This window comes from Haliotis rufescens, unplaced genomic scaffold (genome assembly GCF_023055435.1).
Source record: "Haliotis rufescens isolate VD_foot unplaced genomic scaffold, xgHalRufe1.0.p SCAF_8, whole genome shotgun sequence".
NCBI lineage: Eukaryota > Metazoa > Mollusca > Gastropoda > Lepetellida > Haliotidae > Haliotis > Haliotis rufescens.
The window spans coordinates 48,675,022-48,697,645 of record NW_025964372.1 but is presented as its reverse complement, the minus strand read 5'-3'; the positions used below and the strand labels follow the sequence as shown (position 1 = coordinate 48,697,645).

General features: G+C 43.2%; 1 protein-coding gene across 5 annotated transcripts; it reads right to left on the bottom strand.

Moving 5' to 3' along the window:
• Positions 1-307: 307 nt before the first annotated feature.
• On the bottom strand, positions 308-21,201 carry LOC124115143 (ankyrin repeat, PH and SEC7 domain containing protein secG-like). Of its 5 annotated transcripts, XM_046476012.2 has the most exons (4): positions 5,299-5,529; positions 4,735-4,903; positions 2,334-2,851; positions 308-1,520 (listed from the first exon to the last, which is right to left on the bottom strand). In XM_046476012.2, exons 3-4 carry the CDS (start codon positions 2,841-2,843, stop codon positions 900-902), a joined length of 1,131 nt encoding a protein of 376 aa, XP_046331968.2. In that variant the 5' UTR covers positions 2,844-2,851; positions 4,735-4,903; positions 5,299-5,529; the 3' UTR covers positions 308-899. The 5 variants fall into 5 exon arrangements, with proteins under 5 accessions (XP_046331968.2, XP_046331967.2, XP_046331966.2 ...); XM_046476011.2 differs by lacking the exons at positions 4,735-4,903; positions 5,299-5,529 and adding an exon at positions 20,857-21,201; XM_046476010.2 differs by lacking the exons at positions 4,735-4,903; positions 5,299-5,529 and adding an exon at positions 16,042-16,259.
• Positions 21,202-22,624: the final 1,423 nt, after the last annotated feature.

Genomic DNA, 22,624 nt, shown 5'->3' with positions numbered 1-22,624 from the left:
TAAAGTTATTAGTCAACATTTTATTTCCTGGTCGTCACTGTCGTAGGCAAGTTATTTATACACGGTTAAGTTTTCTAATTATTTGCTGATGCGGTATTTTGCTTGAACTCCCTTTTGTATATTCGTACTGGGAACCTACCAGAAGAATGTGCTGCAGCTGGACAGGCCATTGAAACACGAAGATGGTGTTTAAAGATTTAGTTGTCTCAAGAGTGCGTTTCTATTCTTGATAAACACGCGTCTTCTGAACTTGTAATAGTTATCCCATTGTTGGGTTGCTGTTCCGTAAATCACCAAAACGATATTAGACTTTTTGAAATTAGGAATGTTCGTCCAACTTTAATAATTCACAAACACCGGTTAAACACCCTCATCAAAACAGAGTGAGTGAGGTTTTACGCCGATTTTAAGCAATATTCCAGCAATATCGCGGCGGGGGACACCAGAAATGGGTTTCAGACATTGTCGGGAATCGAACCCGGGTCTTCGACGTGACAAGCGAACGCTTTAACCACTAGGCTACCCAACCGCCCTCATAAAGATAGACCATGTCAACAATTCAGTTCGGACAAGTTTGGTAACATGGTACTTGTAGTCCCCTTCAAGACCTTGAGTGCGTGTGTATCAACAAACAAACCAGCAAACAAACAGCCACAGTCATGTACATAGGAAACATATTCTAAACTTCACAGGAATATGAGTGGTTATTGTTGAACAATCAGAACCTTCGGCATCCCTTCGGGCTACATGTACAAACAAAACGTCATTCGTGGTCACTGGTGTCATTCCGAGACAAGCTGAATGTTACGAAAAGGAATCATGAAAAGAATTTTCATTTTCACCTTTCCTATTAAATCAGAATAGGATTTTCCTAACAACAGTAATACACTGTCACAATGCTACGTTGTCGACGAAACTGTTTCGTCAATCAGTGATGGTCTAAATTGCAGATATAATCTCAAATGACGCGGTATTTCGAGGCCGGATGCATTGTCACAGAATTGTCTCCCTTGCATATGGTCTCTTATGGTCGTCCGACACAAATGCTGTAATCGTGGCACAAACGATTGTTCTCGGACAAGACCCTTATACACATCAAGGGGCTTAACTCTGCCAACTCTATTCCTCGGTTTTGACAAGAATTTATCGCCTATACGAAATCCCAAAGCGATGAGGGTCCTGGCTAGTTTCTTTCTAGTTTTTGAACTGAAGTCGTGTGGATTCGTTGCGTAATTCAACAGTTTCAGAAGCGGCGTTTCACCATTGTTGTTTTGAATATTGAAACGAGCACCATTCCTGATCAGAAGAACAATGGATTCAGAGCAGGCACGAGTACACGCTACGTGAAGCGGGGTGTCACCAGTGACGTCATGGATAGCGTTGACGTCACATCCGGTTTCAACCAGAAGCCTGACGGAGGACGGGCACTGTCCGGCGGCTACATGGATAGCCTGTTTTCCGCTCGGCATTCTTCGTTCAGGGTCAGCACCTCGTTGCATGAGCCATGAGATTATGTCTCCCTGACAACAAAAATCAACAACAACACATTAATATATCTTACCATGAATATATCGGTATAAACTGATAAAACGTTAGAATTGTTGTATCATAATGACGAGGAGTAACGATGTATTAACGGTTGAAATTAGGACACTAAACCTAACACATCTATAGTGAGGTCCAGAAATTGGAATCGAATACATGTCCAGAATTACTTCTAGGACTCGACTCGCCCAAATCCAGTTTATAGGAATCCGATTTCACATTGAGTGAAAGCTAACGCTTTCGGGTCTCGAGATGAATTTCCAAGATGCAAATACTCGATAAAATCCCGGAAATAGACACACACATATTATTTATCGATATTGTAAACCTATTGTTTTATTTAGAATATTAGGATTCCTACACAGTGATTCGGTCGCTTGCTTCAGGGAATGCAAATCATATTTTCACCCTTTGACATTTGGTCATGTGACCCAAATTAGCCAATCACAACACAGAACACACTTTCTATAGGTTTACTATTGGGTTTTACGCCGCTTTGATTACTATTTCAGTCATATGACGACGTGATAGGAGGATAGCCCAAGTGTACCAAGAAGAAGACGCCTACCACTTTTAGGAAACTGGTATGGTGCTGACAAACCAAAAACAAAATCTAGATTCGATCCTGGCTTTAGGGCTGGGACTCGGCAAAGTGAATAACGGCTCCTTCGACTGTGTATAGAAGTAGTAGCATATTGTTGTATTCTTCAGAGGGAGCATGTGCACGTATGACATAAGTAAAGACACCTGATTAATCCAGCCAATAAATGTAATGTAGGTCACACTACCTTTTCGCCAGGTCGAGAAATGGCCGTGGTAAGTGGCGTTTCCCCTCTCTGGTCCACAATGTCCACGTGACCACCGGACCGGACCAATAACTTTGCAAGTTCGTCATGACGTAGACTGAGAGCAAGATGCAAGAGTGGTTTCCCTTGATACCAGCTGTTCACATCACCGCCCCGTCCCAGCAGGGCCTCAACGATAGTCACGTGACCATGTTCCACTGCTTTCCCGAGAAGCCCGTTAATGTTGACGTAAGCAGTTTCTGTGATGACCTCATCACACGTTATGTGTACGTCATCCACGTGTTTGAGCAGCGACACGAGAACGTCTTCTTTCCCGGAAACAACGGCCTGCTTCAGAACATGTACACATTCCCTTCTAAGTTCTGAGATCTTGGAGTCGGTGAAGTGGGTGGACAGTATTGCCTGGATGAGGTCGTGTTTCCCCTTCTGAACGCACCAGTCCAGGGCAGCCATCGCGCTCTCCTTAGAGGCGGAGGGATCCACTACTTCCATGGTTGATTCTGGACAAGAGGACAGGAACATCGTAAGGTCATTTACTCAAGAACACATGGTCATAAGCACAAGAACATAAGGTCATATATTCAAGAACATTAGGTCATGTACACAAGAGTGTGTGAGTGAATTTGGTTTTATGCCGCTTTTAGCAATATTCCAGCTATATCACGGCCGGGGACACCAGAAATGGGCTTCACACACTGCACCAATGTCGGGAATCGAACCCGAGTCGTCGGCACAACGAGCGAACGCTACCCGACTACCCCTCATGAAGAAAATCCATTTACTCTCCGCCGACAGCGTTGCTTAGCGTCACCTTATGTGACACCTGTACCCAATGTAACGAATTACAACAATGATTTGGCAAAAAGAACTTCGCGTCCAGTAAACCGTCATTTGGCCTAATGATGAAGGATCTTCCTCTCGAGGATCACGTGTTAAGAAACTAACACATCACACCTACTTACTTGAATAACACATACCTAATGCTGGTATTTCATTTTGTTTTTCAAATTTATTTTATGCCAACTTCCTGAACACGCGGAATTTCCTTTCTATAAATAAACTGATCTAAGAAAATCCTCTTTCCCGTATCTCCGGTTTATCAACCGATTTGTTAGCTGGAAATGGAATTCGAGGAAATGACCCGAGTTGCATTGAGCACTTCACTGCGTTCATCCGGGACTCTTATATAAAATTATGTTATCGGTCGGGCTTCCTCTCAACAATACATATTTGTATTTTGATAACGGCAATGATTTGACGCCGGGTTTTGGCTGTAGTTCAGAGGAAAATACAGATCATGAACACGTCCCATTTTAATTCTGGGAACCCCAAAGTCCAGAAACTCTACCGTCTTTTCCCAGTCTCGGTCAGAGGTATTTACAAAGATAAGCATGCTGTTTTCGTGGGAAAATATTAAGGAAGAAAAAATGAAAAAAAACAACTTTAAAAACTCAATATTTACACCATCTCGCCCATGTTTTGAGTTTTGAGTAAGGGAAAATATTATCGCCCATGGGCCAATCTTCGCCCATGAGTTTTTAAACATTTTTTTCCATTTTTTCTTCCTTAGTTTGTTCCCATGAAAACAGCATGCTTATTTTTGTCAATACCTTTGACCGAGACTGGGAAAAGACCGTAGAGTTTCTGGACTTTTGGGTTTCCAGAATTAAAATGGGACGTGTTAGATGGTAAATCGCCAGGTCATGATTAACGTGTGTAATATATTCAGTGTCTTTAAAGCTTTTGTTGGAGAAGACCGCCTAAGTGGATTAGTTGAAAGAGCGTCTGCCCGGAAAGCGGAAGGTCGGTGGTTCGATCCCCGGCCGCGCCAAACCAAAAGACGTTAAAAGATGTTACTTGTTGTTACCCTGCCTAGCGCTCGGCATTAAGAGAACAAAACAAGGACTGGTCGACCCGGAGTCAGTATACTGTGTCTGAGTGGGTATATATGTTAAACAGCGACATGGTATCGCATTGGCCAAGCATTATTAACACTGAACTGATCTTGATCGTGATGTTAAACGTCACCCTTGTTCGATAAAATTACTCTTGTGTGGAGTGAGTGAGTATGGTTTTACGCCGCTTTTAGCACTATTCCAGCAATATCACGGCGGGGGACACGGGAAAATGGACTTCACACATTGTACCCACGTGGGGAATCGAACCACCTGGCTCCCCCACCGACCCACTCGTGTGTGGAACTGGCGATTCCTGTAGTAGGTGGTGTAAATGTGGTGGCAATTCTCATCTCTACCTTTGGAGGTGGGCAGGGTCTAATTTGCATTTAAAAATTCTATATCCGCTTAATCCAGTCCCGTCATTCGCGTAAACAGTAAGCATATGGTGTCGCATTAAGTAGCTTCCTAAAGGTGGTTGACAGTACCTGGAGTAACTTAGAGTCGATGTACCGCCATATTGGAATCAGTGTACGGAAGCCGCCATTGTGTAGCCGCTGCCTATATATAGGGCTCGGTTTTTACTGACAATCAATGGGACCCGGATGTATTGAGCCTGAATCCTCTGACGTCACGAAGCATGATCACATTATCTAACTGCTTGGAATAAACAAAACACGGAAACAGAAAAATGTAGTTGTGTTTTCATTGGTTGATATAAATGTAAGGAAATATCGTAAGCGATCTTGATATTCATCGAATGATTATAAACATTTATGAAAAGTTGTAGCGTATGATTATAGCTTATTTGGGGAATTATGGTAAAGTGTCTTTTGGTCGTCAGTTTATCTGTCCGGTTCTGTGGACATTGATGTTGAAAATTCATGAAGCGCGCAATCCAATGCATGTCGATACACGTATGCTGGATTCCCCACACGACCGTGCATAGCTGCATTTGTCAATATAACACAATACATACAACTTAATGTCACATCCCCCCGTCTTATCTACGTCCTCACATAGTACACTGGTATGTAGCAGACAAACCTTACCATCCTCGAGCGTCCCAGACATATCTCTGACGTTAGTCCCTGCGATAACTATCACGTTGACGATGTTGCTCGCTGACACTAAAGACGAACCTCACTGTACTAGTATATACGTGTCAGTTACATCCTCCTACAGTGGATCTGTGCCAAACATCGATTTGCCAGGACGTGCGTCATGTTCATTTCCTTATTCGTCTCAGTGTCACACAAAGAAGTATTTTTACTTATGGTAAATCCCTTGCAATGTATCGGAGTGTTATTGATTGTCATAAAGGTTCTTTTAAATCCACTTCATGTCGTCACTAAGAAAACCAAGACACCTATTAATAAACCTATTAATTACTGAAGATAGCTGTTTATTCTAATACTTATAAAGTGCAACTAAGCCATTCCGGCGATAATGAAGAATACTTACAGTAATGACAAAACATGCAAAGTGCTCTTTTCAAGAAATGTCAATTTTGCTGCCGATGAACATAATCACTGAGTTTTGATCACGTGGTTAATCAATTCGGGTAAGACCCGTGAAGAATAGGTCTTCAGCATCCCATGCTTGCCGTAAAAGGCGACTATGCTTGTCGTAAGAGACGACTAACAGGATCGGGTGGTCATGTTGCTGACTTGGTTGATGCATGTCATCGTATCCCAATTGCGTGGATTGATGCTCATGATGTCAATCACAGGATTGTCTGGTCCAGACTCGATTATTTACAGACCGCCGTCATATAGCTGTAATATTGCTGAGTGCGGCGTTAAACAAACAGACAAACAATCCCGGTAAAGATCGGCAGTCAGGTGATTGCGGTATATTTAGCAGTAAGTTCGTTTTGAACAAGGGCTTTAAATAATACATGTGCACGTTCTCTTCTTTTAGTTTGTGTTGGTAATGCACAAACGCTGCACGCGCTGCTAATATGGCCGCTCGCAGCCACATGACTATGGAGAGTTTCACATCCGTGTGTGTGGTCTGATTTCCTTCACACCACTGTCGCGTTCTTCCCGTGATCTGTGTCATGAGTCATGACTGGCACAGAGCATGGTTTAGTCTGAAGTCAAATGAGTGGGTGAGTGAGTGAGTTGGGTTTAACTCCTCTTTTAACAGCATTCCAGTTAAATCACGGCGTGTCAGCTTGATGTGGGAGGAAAGCCCGAAGTGATGTAGGTCTCAGACGTTTATCACTTCAGTAAAACCCACGAGCACGGGTATGGTGCTCACTCACTCACTCAGCAGGCTCACTGTCGACATTCGAGTCGCGAGACATGCCGCGGGGGAACAAAACAGGAACTCCAAATTCCACATGCAGACGACACTAAAAGGCGAAGGCTCTCAAATTCTGGAACTACAGAATCTTTTAAAATATATTGTCCTGAAAGTTGTGACTTACAATTGGCACTTGCACATTTTCTACTACTTCTACTACTACTACTTCTACTGCTACCACCACCACCACCACCACCCCCACCACTACTACTACTACTACTACTACAGCTACTACTACTACTACTACTACTACTACAGCTATTACTACTACTACTACTTGTACTACTACCACCACTACTACTACTGCTGCTGCTACTACTTCTACTACCACTACTACTGCTACTACTACTACTACTGCTGCTACTACTGTTACTACTGCTGCTACTACTTCTACTACTTCTACTACTACTACTGCTGCTACTACTTCTACTACTACTACTACTACTGCTGCTACTACTTTTACTACTACTACTACCACTACTACTACTACTGCTGCTGCTACTACTACTACTACTTCTACTACTACTTCTACTACTACTGCTGCTACTACTTCTACTACTACTACTTCTACTACTACTAGTAATACTTCTACTACTACTACTACTACTACTACTTCTACTACTACTGCTGCTGCTACTACTTCTACTACTACTACTACTACTACTGCTGCTGCTACTACTTCTACTACTACTACTACTGCTGCTACTACTTCTACTACAACTACTACTACAACTACTATTACCACAATGCACCACATTCCACACAGTGAATGTCCAAGGCGTTATATATTATTATAATTACCCCGTCTATGGATCAGTATGCAGTCGTTTTTCCTTCTCAGCTCCCTCAGGAGTTTCCAACCCACGGTACCTGTGAGGCGCCATGTAAAACATTACCAAAGTAACATTACCATCTGACCCTACCGGGTACCCATTCACTGCTCGGTGGACACAAACATATTTCGAACAAGGACACTTGCCTTCGGAGAGATAGTGAACGTGAAATAGAAATTCTAATCATGAGCAAATCCGAGTGAGTTATGTTTGACGCCGCTTTGAACAGTATTCCAGTTACATTACAACTAGAGAGAAAACCCGATGTGAGGCAGGTCTTAGACGTTCACCACTTTGGTGAAACATACGAACACGGATATGGTGCTGACAAAGCTTGAAACATAATCGTGCCGAATCGGGATTCGAACCCTCAATCATTGCGAACTGCGGCCCATTAGACGACTGGGCCACCCACGATCCCTTATAGTCGTACTATGTTAACTACACTTCCTAATATAAATGCTTATGTTGAAACACCGGAAAACGATCCTGCTAAACTCCTAAATCTTTGAGACCGCCTCCGTGGTCTCGAGGTAGAGCGTACGCCCGGAGAGCGGAAGGTCCGGGGTTCGATCCCCGGCCACGTCATACCAAACGACGTTAAAAGATGGTACTTGTTGTTACCCTGTCTGGCGCTCGGCATTAAGGGGCTAAAACAAGGACTGGTCGGCTCGGAGTCAGTATACTGTGTCTGAGTGGGATATTCATGTAAAACTGCGGCATGGTATCTCAGTGTGCTAGCACTATAAATCGGCATCAGTCCGGACTAGTACAAGCAGCCACACACGCACGTGCATGAACGTCGCTATAACCCAACGACGTTTAACCCAGTTTCACCTCACCTCACCTCACCTCACTTAAATCTTTGACACATTTCCGCACATTTTGTGGTCAACATTGACTGCCCGCCCTCTTCCTTCATTCGACACACAGTGTCGACAGTGTTGTGTTTGGCGCATGACCAATTTTCATCTAAACCAGAAAAAACAGAACCACATACGTCCAAAAAGAAGATATTTACGTTACCGATGTCTTGAAATGCCACTTATGTATTATGATTCATAACCAGCAACCAGAAGTGGAGCATTGTCGGCCTCCGATATTCAGCTGGGTAACTCCCACATGCATACCACTCGGTCATACCACTCGGTCATACCAACTCCCAAATGCATACCACTTAGTCATACCACTCGGTCATACCAACTCCCACGTGCATACCACTCCGTCATACCACTCCGTCATGGCAACTCCCACGTGCATACCACTCCGTCATACCAACTCCCACATGCATACCACTCCGTCATACCACTCCGTCATACCAACTCCCACATGCATACCACTCCGTCATACCAACTCCTACATGCATACCACTCAGTCATACCAACTCCCACATGCATACCACTCAGTCATACCAACTCCCACATGCATACTACTCAGTCATACCAACTCCCACGTGCATACCACACAGTCATATGTAGCATTCTTTGTAACACAGAAGTTGTATGTCCATAGAGCTGTCTTCCTTGTTCCCACATGCATACCACTCAGTCATACCAACTCCCACGTCCATACCACACAGTAATATGTAGCATTCTTTGTAACACAGAAGTTGTATATCCACAGAACTGTCCCCCTTTATCCACATGCATACCACTCAGTCATACCAACTCCCACGTGCATACCACACAGTAATATGTAGCATTCTTTGTAACACAGAAGTTGTATATCCACAGAACTGTCCCCCTTGTTCCCACATGCATACCACTCAGTCATACCAACTCCCACGTCCATACCACACAGTAATATGTAGCATTCTTTGTAACACAGAAGTTGTATATCTATAGAACTGTCTCCCTTGCTCCCACATGCATACCACTCGGTCATACCAACTCCCACGTGCATACCACACAGTAATATGTAGCATTCTTTGTAACACAGAAGTTGTATATCTATAGAACTGTCTCCCTTGCTCCCACATGCATACCACTCGGTCATACCAACTCCCACATGCATACCATTCAGTCATACCTACTCCCACGTCCATACCACACAGTAATATGTAGCATTCTTTGTAACACAGAAGTTGTATATCCACAGAACTGTCCCCCTTGTTCCCACATGCATACCACTCGGTCATACCAACTCCCACGTGCATACCACACAGTAATATGTAGCATTCTTTGTAACACAGAAGTTGTATATCCACAGAACTGTCCCCCTTGTTCCCACATGCATACCACTCGGTCATTCCAACTCCCACATGCATACCACTCAGTCATACCAACTCCCACGTCCATACCACTCAGTCATACCAACTCCCACATGCATACCACTCCGCCATACCGACTCCCACATGCATACCACTCCGTCATACCAACTCCCACGTGCATACCACTCAGTCATACCAACTCCCACATGCATACCACTCAGTCATACCAACTCCCACGTGCATACCACTCCGTCATACCAACTCCCACGTGCATACCACTCAGTCATACCAACTCCCACATGCATACCACTCCGTCATACCAACTCCCACGTGCATACCACTCCGTCATACCTACTCCCACGTCCATACCACTCAGTCATACCAACTCCCACGTGCATACCACACAGTAATATGTAGCATTCTTTGTAACACAGAAGTTGTATATCCACAGAACTGTCCCCCTTGTTCCCACATGCATACCACTCGGTCATACCAACTCCCACATGCATACCACTCAGTCATACCAACTCCCACGTCCATACCACTCAGTCATACCAACTCCCACATGCATACCACTCCGCCATACCGACTCCCACATGCATACCACTCCGTCATACCAACTCCCACGTGCATACCACTCAGTCATACCAACTCCCACATGCATACCACTCAGTCATACCAACTCCCACGTGCATACCACTCCGTCATACCAACTCCCACGTGCATACCACTCAGTCATACCAACTCCCACATGCATACCACTCCGTCATACCAACTCCCACGTGCATACCACTCCGTCATACCTACTCCCACGTCCATACCACTCAGTCATACCAACTCCCACGTGCATACCACACAGTAATATGTAGCATTCTTTGTAACACAGAAGTTGTATATCCACAGAACTGTCCCCCTTGTTCCCACATGCATACCACTCGGTCATACCAACTCCCACATGCATACCACTCAGTCATACCAACTCCCACGTCCATACCACTCAGTCATACCAACTCCCACATGCATACCACTCCGCCATACCGACTCCCACATGCATACCACTCCGTCATACCAACTCCCACATGCATACCACTCAGTCATACCAACTCCCACATGCATACCACTCAGTCATACCAACTCCCACATGCATACCACTCAGTCATACCAACTCCCACGTGCATACCACTCCGTCATACCAACTCCCACGTGCATACCACTCAGTCATACCAACTCCCACATGCATACCACTCGGTCATACCAACTCCCACATGCATACCACTCAGTCATACCAACTCCCACATGCATACCACTCAGTCATACCAACTCCCACGTGCATACCACTTCGCCATACCAACTCCCACATGCATACCACTCAGTCATACCAACTCCCACGTGTATACCACTCAGTCATACAACTCGGTCATACCCCTCAGTCATACCAACTCCCACGTGCAAACCACTCAGTCATACCAACTCCCACGTGCATACCACTCGGTCACACCAACTCCCACATGCATACCACTCCGTCATACCAACTCCCACATGCATACCACTCAGTCATACCAAATACCACATGTATTCTTTCTCTAAGTGGCATTTAGAAGTCGGTATGATGAATAGGGGAGATAGTTCTATGGATATATAGCATATGTCTTTGTAACACAGAAGTTGTATGTCCATAGAACTGTCCCCCCTGTTCCCACATGCATGCCACACAGCTGTACTTCATTCTACAGTACCGTTAACTTCCGGTTCTGTTAAGTCCTTTTCCCTGTGCTAAATATATATATACATATTCTATACATAAGATCTTTATTGAGACAACATTGTCGACATTTCTTGTCTGATCGGAAATAGAGGAGTGTTTTATTGATACGCTATTTGATTGTGTTTGGGAGTAACTGCATACTCGAGTGTGAAAGGACCTACTCCGCACATTGTCTGGGTGAGTAGCTACTCCAAATCGCTGAATTAAGAAGGCGGTGAATGATATTACCGAGGGGTGTCTGTGTTGGACACATATAACATTGGTAAATGTTCATAGATGCTTTCTCTCATGTTGACTGTAAGTGGCCTGTAGTGCTGTGTATATCAGCGTGAGAAACAAAGATTTAGGTAGGATTGATTTCCAGCTGATTGTCACTTTGTAAAACAGGGGACTTACTCCTTATACTGAATAAGACGGACACCTGTAAATACTGAATAAGACGGACACCTGTTAATACTGAATAAGACGGACACCTGTAAATACCGAGTACGACGGACACCTGTAAATACTGAATAAGACGGACACCTGTAAATACCGAGTACGACGGACACCTGTAAATACTGAATAAGACGGACACCTGTTAATACCGAGTACGACGGACACCTGTAAATACTGAATAAGACGGACACCTGTAAATACCGAGTACGACGGACACCTGTAAATACTGAATAAGACGGACACCTGTTAATACCGAGTAAGTCGGGCACCTGTAAATACTGAATAGGACGGACACCTGTAAATACCGAGTACGACGGACTCCTGTAAATACTGAATAAGACGGACACCTGTAAATACCGAGTACGACGGACACCTGTAAATACTGAATAAGACGGACACCTGTAAATACCGAGTACGACGGACACCTGTAAATACTGAATAGGACGGACACCTGTAAATACCGAGTACGACGGACTCCTGTTAAACCGAGTAAGACGGCCACCTGTTTATACCGAGTAGGATTGTCACCTGGTAATACCGAGAACGAAGGACACCTGTAAACACCGAGTAAGACGGACACCTGGTAATACCGAGTAAGACGGACACCTGGTAATACCGAGTAAGATGGTCATGTGGTAATTCCGAGACACCCGGTGTTTCCTGAAGGACGAGGACACGTGGGAATGCCCTGTAGGGCGTGTATGTAGCTACATTTGATTTCCAAACCCAATGTAAGTCGTTTTAACTTCATATTAATGGGGGCGGCGGTAGCCAAGTGGTAAAAGCGTTTGCTCGTCACGCCGAAAGCCCGGGTTCGATTCCCCACATGGGTACACTGTGTGAAGCCCAATTCTGGTATTCCCCGCCGTGATATTGCTCGAATATTGCTAAAAACGGCGAAATACTATACTCACTCACTCACTCACTCACCCATAATAAATGGTAATAACTACTCGAAACAATCTGCAAGTTTGTTTTACAACTAAAGCTTAGGTTAGGATTAGGATTAGGGTTGGGATTAGGGTTAAGCATCCGTGGTCCTCGACTATCAGGGTTGAATGAGTATACTCATCACAACCAGGGTCCTTTCACGATCAATCACTGCGGCGTAAAACAGTATTATGTCTTTACGCACTGGGGGCGGGGTAAACAGGGATTTACTTCAGAATTGTTGTCGGAATTCCGCGTACTTATTTTTACCTCATTTAACCGTAAAAAATATATTTTGAAGCCCATTCTCATAAATAAACTAGTCAACAATAATAGCTTCACAATCTGTATATCAAATCAATAACTCACAAAAGACAACGATGTGATATCGTTCAACGCACTAATGCAACACACGCCCCGCCCACACAATTATCAGCCAATCCGAAAACAGTCCTCTTATCGCAAAGCAATATTGCTTGATCAGCCAATCACCTTTGCAATTTATATATTCAACATTACACAGATAAAACGCAAAGTTGGATCTTTTTCGGGTTGCCTTTGTAGTCGGTTTCATCAATTGTAGCAAAGCTGACATTAATAAGACGGGTACATGTAAAACTAGATTAACAATATATGCAAACATAACATTCTACTACCGTTAATCAGTATTACCACAGAATAACAGACGGGCGGCACTTGTTAATCCCGAGTAAGATGGTCCATCCATATTTCTACTACCGTTATTCAGTATTATCACAGAATAACAGACGGGCGGCACTTGTTAATCCCGAGTAAGATGGTCCATCTACATTTCTACTACCGTTATTCAGTATTATCACAGAATAAGAGACGGGCGGCACTTGTAAATCCCGAGTAAGATGGTCCATCTACAATTCTACTATCGTTATTCAGTATTATCAGAGAATAACAGACGGGCGGCACTTGTTAATCCCGAGTAAGATGGTCCATCTACATTTCTACTACCGTTATTCAGTATTATCACAGAATAACAGACGGGCGGCACTTGTTAATCCCGAGTAAGATGGTCCATCCATATTTCTACTACCGTTATTCAGTATTATCACAGAATAACAGACGGGCGGCACTTGTTAATCCCGAGTAAGATGGTCCATCTACATTTCTACTACCGTTATTCAGTATTATCACAGAATAAGAGACGGGCGGCACTTGTTAATCCCGAGTAAGATGGTCCATCCATATTTCTACTACCGTTATTCAGTATTATCACAGAATAACAGACGGGCGGCACTTGTTAATCCCGAGTAAGATGGTCCATCTACATTTCTACTACCGTTATTCAGTATTATCACAGAATAACAGACGGGCGGCACTTGTTAATCCCGAGTAAGATGGTCCATCTACATTTCTACTACCGTTAATCAGTATTATCACAGAATAACAGACGGGCGGCACTTGTTAATCCCGAGTAAGATGGTCCATCTACATTTCTACTACCGTTATTCGGTATTATCACAGAATAACAGACGGGCGGCACTGGTTAATCCCGAGTAAGATGGTCCATCTACAATTCTACTACCGTTAATCAGTATTATCACAGAATAACAGACGGGCGGCACTTGTTAATCCCGAGTAAGATGGTCCATCCATATTTCTACTACCGTTATTCAGTATTATCACAGAATAAGAGACGGGCGGCACTTGTTAATCCCGAGTAAGATGGTCCATCTACATTTCTACTACCGTTATTCAGTATTATCACAGAATAAGAGACGGGCGGCACTTGTTAATCCCGAGTAAGATGGTCCATCCATATTTCTACTACCGTTATTCAGTATTATCACAGAATAACAGACGGGCGGCACTTGTTAATCCCGAGTAAGATGGTCCATCTACATTTCTACTACCGTTATTCAGTATTATCACAGAATAAGAGACGGGCGGCACTTGTTAATCCCGAGTAAGATGGTCCATCCATATTTCTACTACCGTTATTCAGTATTATCACAGAATAACAGACGGGCGGCACTTGTTAATCCCGAGTAAGATGGTCCATCTACATTTCTACTACCGTTATTCAGTATTATCACAGAATAACAGACGGGCGGCACTTGTTAATCCCGAGTAAGATGGTCCATCTACATTTCTACTACCGTTATTCGGTATTATCACAGAATAACAGACGGGCGGCACTGGTTAATCCCGAGTAAGATGGTCCATCTACAATTCTACTACCGTTAATCAGTATTATCACAGAATAACAGACGGGCGGCACTTGTTAATCCCGAGTAAGATGGTCCATCCATATTTCTACTACCGTTAATCAGTATCATCATATAATAAGATTGTAGGATGTTTCTTTATAGTTCAGTTTTAATTTATTAACTTGTAATACAACTAAAGGACGTAACAATGTCTATATATTGGACAAATAACGTTACACAGTATTATATTTGGTGGCCTGAAATTTAATATTTTACAAAATACAAATATATTCTTGTTTGTATACAAATGTATTAAAAAAGCCAAAAGATTCAGTACTTAGAATAGTATTGTTTCTTAATTGTAAATAATAATGTCAAATCTATATTAAAACATGAACTGTATAATATTTGCATATGTATGAAATGGTTTTCTTTTCATTTTTCAGCACAGTGTACATATCCCTTACGTCACCACAGTATTTAGTATGCTGATGTAAGGGATATGTACACTGTGCTGAAAAATAAACAAACACACACACACACACACACACACACACACACACACACACACACACACACACACACACACACACACACACACACACAAAGACAAAAAAAAGAAAATACAAATAAAACCCAGTACATATTTATTATTACTAACGGGATCGGGTGGTCAGGCTCGCTGATTTGGTTGAAGCATGTCATCGGTCCCAATTGCGTGGATCGATGCTTATGATATCAATCACTGGATTGTCTATTTACAGACCGCTGTTATATAGCTGGAATATTGCTGAGTGCGGCGTAAAACAACAAACCAACCAACCAGTATTTATTATGCACTGTGTTTCCACAATATCACTTCCCTTGTAAATGGTTAATTTCCCTTATGTAATAATATGTTTTTTTCTATATACGGAGATATGTAATGCACTTGTGTCCATTCCTGTTTTCCCTTTTTACAATAAACCATGTTCCAAACTTCTCACTCGATCGGCCTGTCTAATCATATTTAGTATGTTGGGTAATCAATACATTTAATAATATCATATCATTATTTGCATTTGAATGTATTAAAATGCACTGGATCTATTAAGTAAAAGCTAATGAAAAATGTCTTCGGGGCCTACCTGGCATGTCTTGAAGTTGGTTTCTCAGGAACCTTACTGTGTCGACCATTTCGTCCACCAGGCAGCACCATCGAGTACCGCGGGTAGAAACCCTCACTTTATATACCCGACTACAACCCACGATAAACTCATGAATATACCCCTTTGTTCGGCTGCCCACGTCAATATCACACACTCTCGCTTGTATAGACCTGATAGGTATTATCTCGCTCAGTCCACAGAGCTCTTTAAATGCGCTAATAGTATGTATGGCACACAAGACACTCTGCCTTACATGGAGTGACAGTCAATTAAGACCTGGGAAATCCCTCGACATGCGTTTCTATATTAGATATGGCCGTTTACCTGTTGTAATGAGATCGGGCTTTTCAAACGTGACTTTGAATACCTACGCCTGGTCTCTCTCGGCAACACGGGGCTATTGTTTATTGTAATACGTTTGATATATTCGTAATATTTATGGGTCATTTGAACAGCAGGTACCTTGACAATACTGCTCACAATTGTGATTAATATCGGATTGACACACATGTCTTTATGTTACGGCAGTTCCCGTGGGAGGTTTGACAGTAGTGAGTGAGTGAGTAAGTTGGGTTTAGCGCCACTTTGAACAGTATTTCAGTTATTGCAGTTTGAGGTGAGGTGAGCTGAAAAGGGGTTTAACGTCGCGTCCAAGATTATTGCACTTATATAGCGACGTGCATGTACGTGTGTATGTTTGTGTGGCTGCTTGTACTTGTCCGGACTGATGCCGATTTATAGTGCTAGCCTACTGAGATACCATGCCGCAGTTTAACATGACAGTATACTGACTCCGAGCCGACCAGTTCTTGTTTTAGACCCTTAAAGCCGAGCGCCAGACAGGGTAACAACAAGTACCATCTGTTAATGTCTTTTGGTATGAAGCGGCCGGGAATCGAACCCCGGACCTCCCGCTATCCGGGCGGACGCTCTACCACTAGACCACGGAGGCGGTATTGGAGTTTGAAGTAAGTTCGTAAGTGTTGGTAAACTTGTTACTTATAACAACATTAAGCTTGCCTAACATTGATTGAAACATTACTGAAACAATGTGAGGTGAGGTGTTTGTTTCATAGAGCTACTCCGCTGAGATACCATGCCGCAGTTTAATATGGATATCCCACTCAAACAAGACTCCGAGCCGACCAGCCCTTGTTATAGTCCCTAAATGCCAAGGACAGGCAGGATAACAACAAGTACCATCTGCTAACGTCATTTGGTATACCCGACATGGGTACAATGTGTGAAGCCCATTTCTGGTGTCCCCCGTCGTGATAGTGCTGGACTATTACTAGAAGGGCGTAAAACCACACTCACTCATTTGGTATAACGCGGCCTGGGATCGAACCATTGTCTTTCTGCTCTCCAGGCAGACGCCCATCCCCGGACGCTTTGTTAAATAGTACCTATAGTTTGTCAAATGTTACCTTGCATGTGTTAAACTGCTGCATTGAGAAACACTGTCTTGGAGCGTCACTGAACCAGGTAACCGAGATAATGGAGACGACACAATCCTAGATATTCGCACCGACGCACAGCGACATCGTCAAAGGGTAATTAGGCAAGTACAAAGACCCCTTATCAGCTGGCTTAACCTCAATGGGGGATTAACGCCACACGGGCACCTGGCATTGTGCTAGCTTGATTGCAATGTAGCGAAGATCAAGGAGAGTTACAGGTGGGATTACTGGGCTAATCTCACCGTGATATTACCGTAGTCCCGATGGATCTACTTATAGTCAATAGGCACATCAATAATCAATTGTGTACTGAACCGATTCGTATAGGTGATGTGGTGTAAAATTGGCTTTATTGTCGCATTCGAGATTATTTCACTTAAATAGCGACGTGTATTCATGTGTGTGGCTGTTTGTACTAGATCGGACGTAGGCCGAGTTTTAAGTGGTAGCCCACCGAGATACCATGCTATAGTTTAACATGGATACCCCACTCAGACACAGTATACTGACTCCGAGCCGACCAGTCCTTGTTTTAGCCCCTGAATGCCGAGCGCCAGTCAGGGTAACAACAAGTATGCATCTTTTATCGTGTTTTGGTACGACGCGGTCAGGGAATGGAACCACCATGGATCTGGTCTCCGAGCAGACGCTCTATCTACTACATCACGGAGTACTTTGTTCTAGTTAGACGAGCAAACACTTTAACCGCTCTGCTACCCTAGCGCCACTTTTTAGCTCATTGAAGAAGCCCCCGAACACTGACACTAATGGTCGTAATAACCGCGAAACTGAGACTCGAACCCCCGACAAGCAGATCCTGTCAGCTAAGGGACGCAACTCAAAGATGATAATTTGAACGGAAATTGTATATGTTAGGTTGTACACATTCCTTCCAAATACTAATGCTAAATATGAGTGAGTGAGTATGGTTTTACGCCGCTTTTAGCAATATTCCAGCAATATCACGGCGGGGGACACCAGAAATGGGCTTCACACATTGTACCCATGTCGGGAATAGAACCCGGGTCTTCGGCGTGACGAGCGAACGCTTTAACCACTAGGCTACCCGACCGCCCCTAATGCTATATATACTACTCAACGTTTGAAAGGGATATTTTTTATCTTTCCATGGTATACACAACTGATATTTATAACGGGTCAAGTGTATATTTAAATGGAATGAAATGTGGGACTATCCCTATCAAAAGTTGAGTTTTACATTTTCGTTTCATATCGGAGAAAATAGTCTTAGTCCCCCCCCCCCCGAAATTGAACTTTTAAAAAAATTGTTTTTTTTCATTATGATGAATTTTATTTTTCATGTGCCACTAACACGGTCAATACACATAGGGACAACGTAGGTACATGTCCTTAACCGATATGGATCGATAGGTATGTTAAATTATCCCATAATTGTTATTTTCATTGGTTTTGTAACGTTCTATTAATATTTAAAAGTATTATAAAAAGTAATACCATTAAAAAAAACACATTAAAAAAATCAATTTCCCTAAAAGGTAATTAAAATAAATACCTTTGTCTCAACCAAGTAAATGCTCACTGGCCCCAAATACATGTAAAAACTTTGATAATTGACATAAGTATTAAAACACTACTTTCAAATGATAAGATTTCAATAATGCTGTATCCCGCTTTCCAAATGTGTATTATAACGTTAAATTGAACATGTTTTTTATTTGCTTTATAGGGGAACAAAAATATTGCAAAAGTAAAAAAAGTCTTGAACGTATTACCTACTTACACGCCTATTTTATGGTCAATATGAAAAATAAGTTTACGAAAACCTTTTACCCTCATGCCAAGATGGTTCACAGTGGTATTGATGGAGTATGTACATTGGTATATATCAGGGCAGGGCAGGGGGTATATATCAGGGCAGGGCAGGGCAGGGCAGGGCAGGGCAGGGTTATCATGTTTCATTATCATAAGTGTGTATTAATATATTGGCAATTGGTCTTACAAATTGATATGTTCCTAAGATAAGGCCTACACATGAGATTGGTTTTGTTTCATAATAAGATATGAACAATCTTTAAAATTTATGTTTGTTCAACGTGTTTGCATGTTTGGGACAATTATGAATTCAAAATTGTGTAATTAACATTTCGATCGGTCTGGGGTCTTAAGCCACGTTCCACAAAGCGACCATTGTGTCGTAAGTCTAAATGTATGTTTACGTATACGGCTTAAGACAGTGAGTGAGTGAGTATGGTTTTACGCCGCTTTTAGCAATATTCCAGCAATATCACGTCGGGAATCGAACCCGGGACTTCGGCGTGACGAGCGAAAGCTTTGACCACTAGGCTACCCGACCGCCCCGGCTTAAGACAGACGTAGCACTACGGTCGCTTTGTGAACACGGCCCGCGATTTAATCACCGAGACGTAACCAACAAATACGATCTCAAGTCCCGCTCGACGTCGATCTGTCAAAGAATCTGACCTGCACGTGATTGGTGCACTCGAGTTGTGCTCGTTTGTAGGGTTAACACGACTCGAAAATATACACGCGACAACTTTAAACATGGCCGCCGTCTGGGACAGGGTAAAGGGTGTGGCTACATAGCGTTGTTAATAGTGAGTTAGTGAGTCGGGTTTACGCTTCATACATTGAATCGGTGTGTGTGTGTGTCTGCGTGCGCGCGCATATGTGTGTGTGTGTGTGTGTGTGTGTGTGTGTGTGTGTGTGTGTGTGTGGTGTTTTGGACTCTCTTTTTTTTAAAATGCTGAATCTTTGTGGAGAATCGAACTGGTGTAACTAACACTTTAACAACCAGCTTCCGTCCGTCCCACCTCCCTACGTTGTTAATGAGAAGATACAGGATTTGTCATTTTATTTCGTTCAGGGGATTCACGTTGAGGATTTAGCGAAGAACATAGCTGGTGTTTGTAAAAGTCACGTTGGTTCAGGTAAGCACCATGTCCACTGACTCCAAGTGAGCTGGCAACGTACGGGGTTTGATATTCCTATCGTAAGTCGTGATCGCTTCCGCTTTAAAAGCATACGTAACCTAAGCCTTGCACGCCATTTTAAATCGACTGCCTTTACATGCATGCTTAAGTGTGGTTTACAGGTTTATACAATCCTAATAAAACATGGAATATGTGTCTTTAGAGGATACACGTGCATGCCTAACCATATGTCACGACTTTGTTGATTCTATTATCGTGTAAATAACACAAACACGACCGTACATTGCCTTACCTCAGGTAATCGCTACTTACATAGACAGGTATAGATAACGAATACCTGACGTGTCATAGATCACTTGCACACACAGGTGAGTCATAGCTAATGAAATTTACATTCTTACCTGTCTAATCACTCCCCCACAGGTATGTCCACTCATTCTCGCCCGGGGGTGGCGGCACATGATCGACCATCGTCTCCTCACCCACAGGGTTTCGTTCGATTGCCGTCTGGATCTCTTTGCCTGATATCTCTGGTGTAGACCTATCGTTATTCCGCCTGCATTACTCGAAGGTATAGTGGGATTACGAGTGACTGCTAAGCGTTGCCATATTGAAACACTAGAGCTAAAGTAGGTCAGATTCAATCACCGTGAAATAGTCCCATGTACTCACCCACGTAGATAGCGGGTACCCTAGCATACAGCGCCTCGCGTGAGTGTCGGGCAGACCTTTGAACGGGCTGCGGTACTTGTGATTGAGGGTCTGCCAGTCTGATGGATTGCGCTACTAATCACCTATAAACTCATTTCAATGAGATTTCTTATGAATATGGAAAGGTTTTTCGCACTTTTTCTCTGATCAAGGACATGACAGACACCTTGCTCACTGTGAAGGATTATTGCTAATGTATGTATTAATGAAAGATTGGAGTTTAATGTATGGCAGAGAACAGACTTGTCTTTATAATATGGTGCATATGAATTATGGTTGACAGCAATTGCAAAGGCGTTGATCGATGTATCTGAGATATTTTACCACATGGCGCCTTATAGTGAAGATTTTGTTTTGTTTGTTGTTTGACGCCGCATATTCCAGGTATACGATGGCGTTCTGTAAATAATCGAGTCTGGACCAGACAATCCTGTGATTGGCATCATGAACATCGATCCACGCAGTTTGGATACGACGACATGCATCATGACGATGGTGATGATGATGATGATGATGATGATGATGATGATGATTACGACGACATGGTATGTTTGATAGGGTGTTCAATCAAGCTCCACGTCGGCACACCTCCAACCAACTGAGGGGCGGTCGGGTAGCCTAGTGGTTAAAGCGTTCGCTCGTCATGCCGAAGACCCGGGTTCGATTCCCGACATGGGTACAATGTGTGAAGCCCATTTCTGGTGACCCCCGCCGTGATATTGCTGGAATATTGCTAAAAGCGGCGTAAAACCATACTCACTCACTCACTCCAACCCACTGACGGGAACAGTGTTAACGTGGCTATACGTCATAGACGAGGCCCTCTTCAAGTTGTGTACATTGATCTTACACAGTTGACAATTCACTTACACGCACTAACTCCAGATTTGAGGCGGTAATGATCAAGCGGGTTTATGGCTGGCCGAGCACCTGCAGGTGTACACTAAAAGGACCCTCAAAGTGATCACGTCTGTGTTAAAGTACAGACGTCCTACAAGGTCCTCAACTTTCCCCCTGTTTATTTCGTGCTTTACGGATGACGTAGAAATTGGCTTCACACATTGTACCAATGTGGGGAATCAATCTCGAGCGAAAACTTTAACCACTGCGCTACCCCACCGCCTCTCCATGCCTTAGTTGTCATCAGTGACTCTCAGTGGTCCATTCATACAATGTTCATATTTATTTTGCCCTCTACGCCTAATGCAACCTGTTTCGGCGGGTAATCAAGACTGGTTATTTTCTTGCATTGGCGTTTTATATGTTTGATAATTTATATATTTTTATCGAGTGCTGTATAATATAGTGATTGTCTACCAATGAACAGGGTATTACATTCAGTTTTGTAGGCGAGTGAGTGCTCCTTGTTTTACTCTACAGTCTGTCCCAGTCCAGCATTAGTCGACCTGTAAATAATCGTTGTTCATGCTATCAATCACTTGTTTGTCAGGACCAACC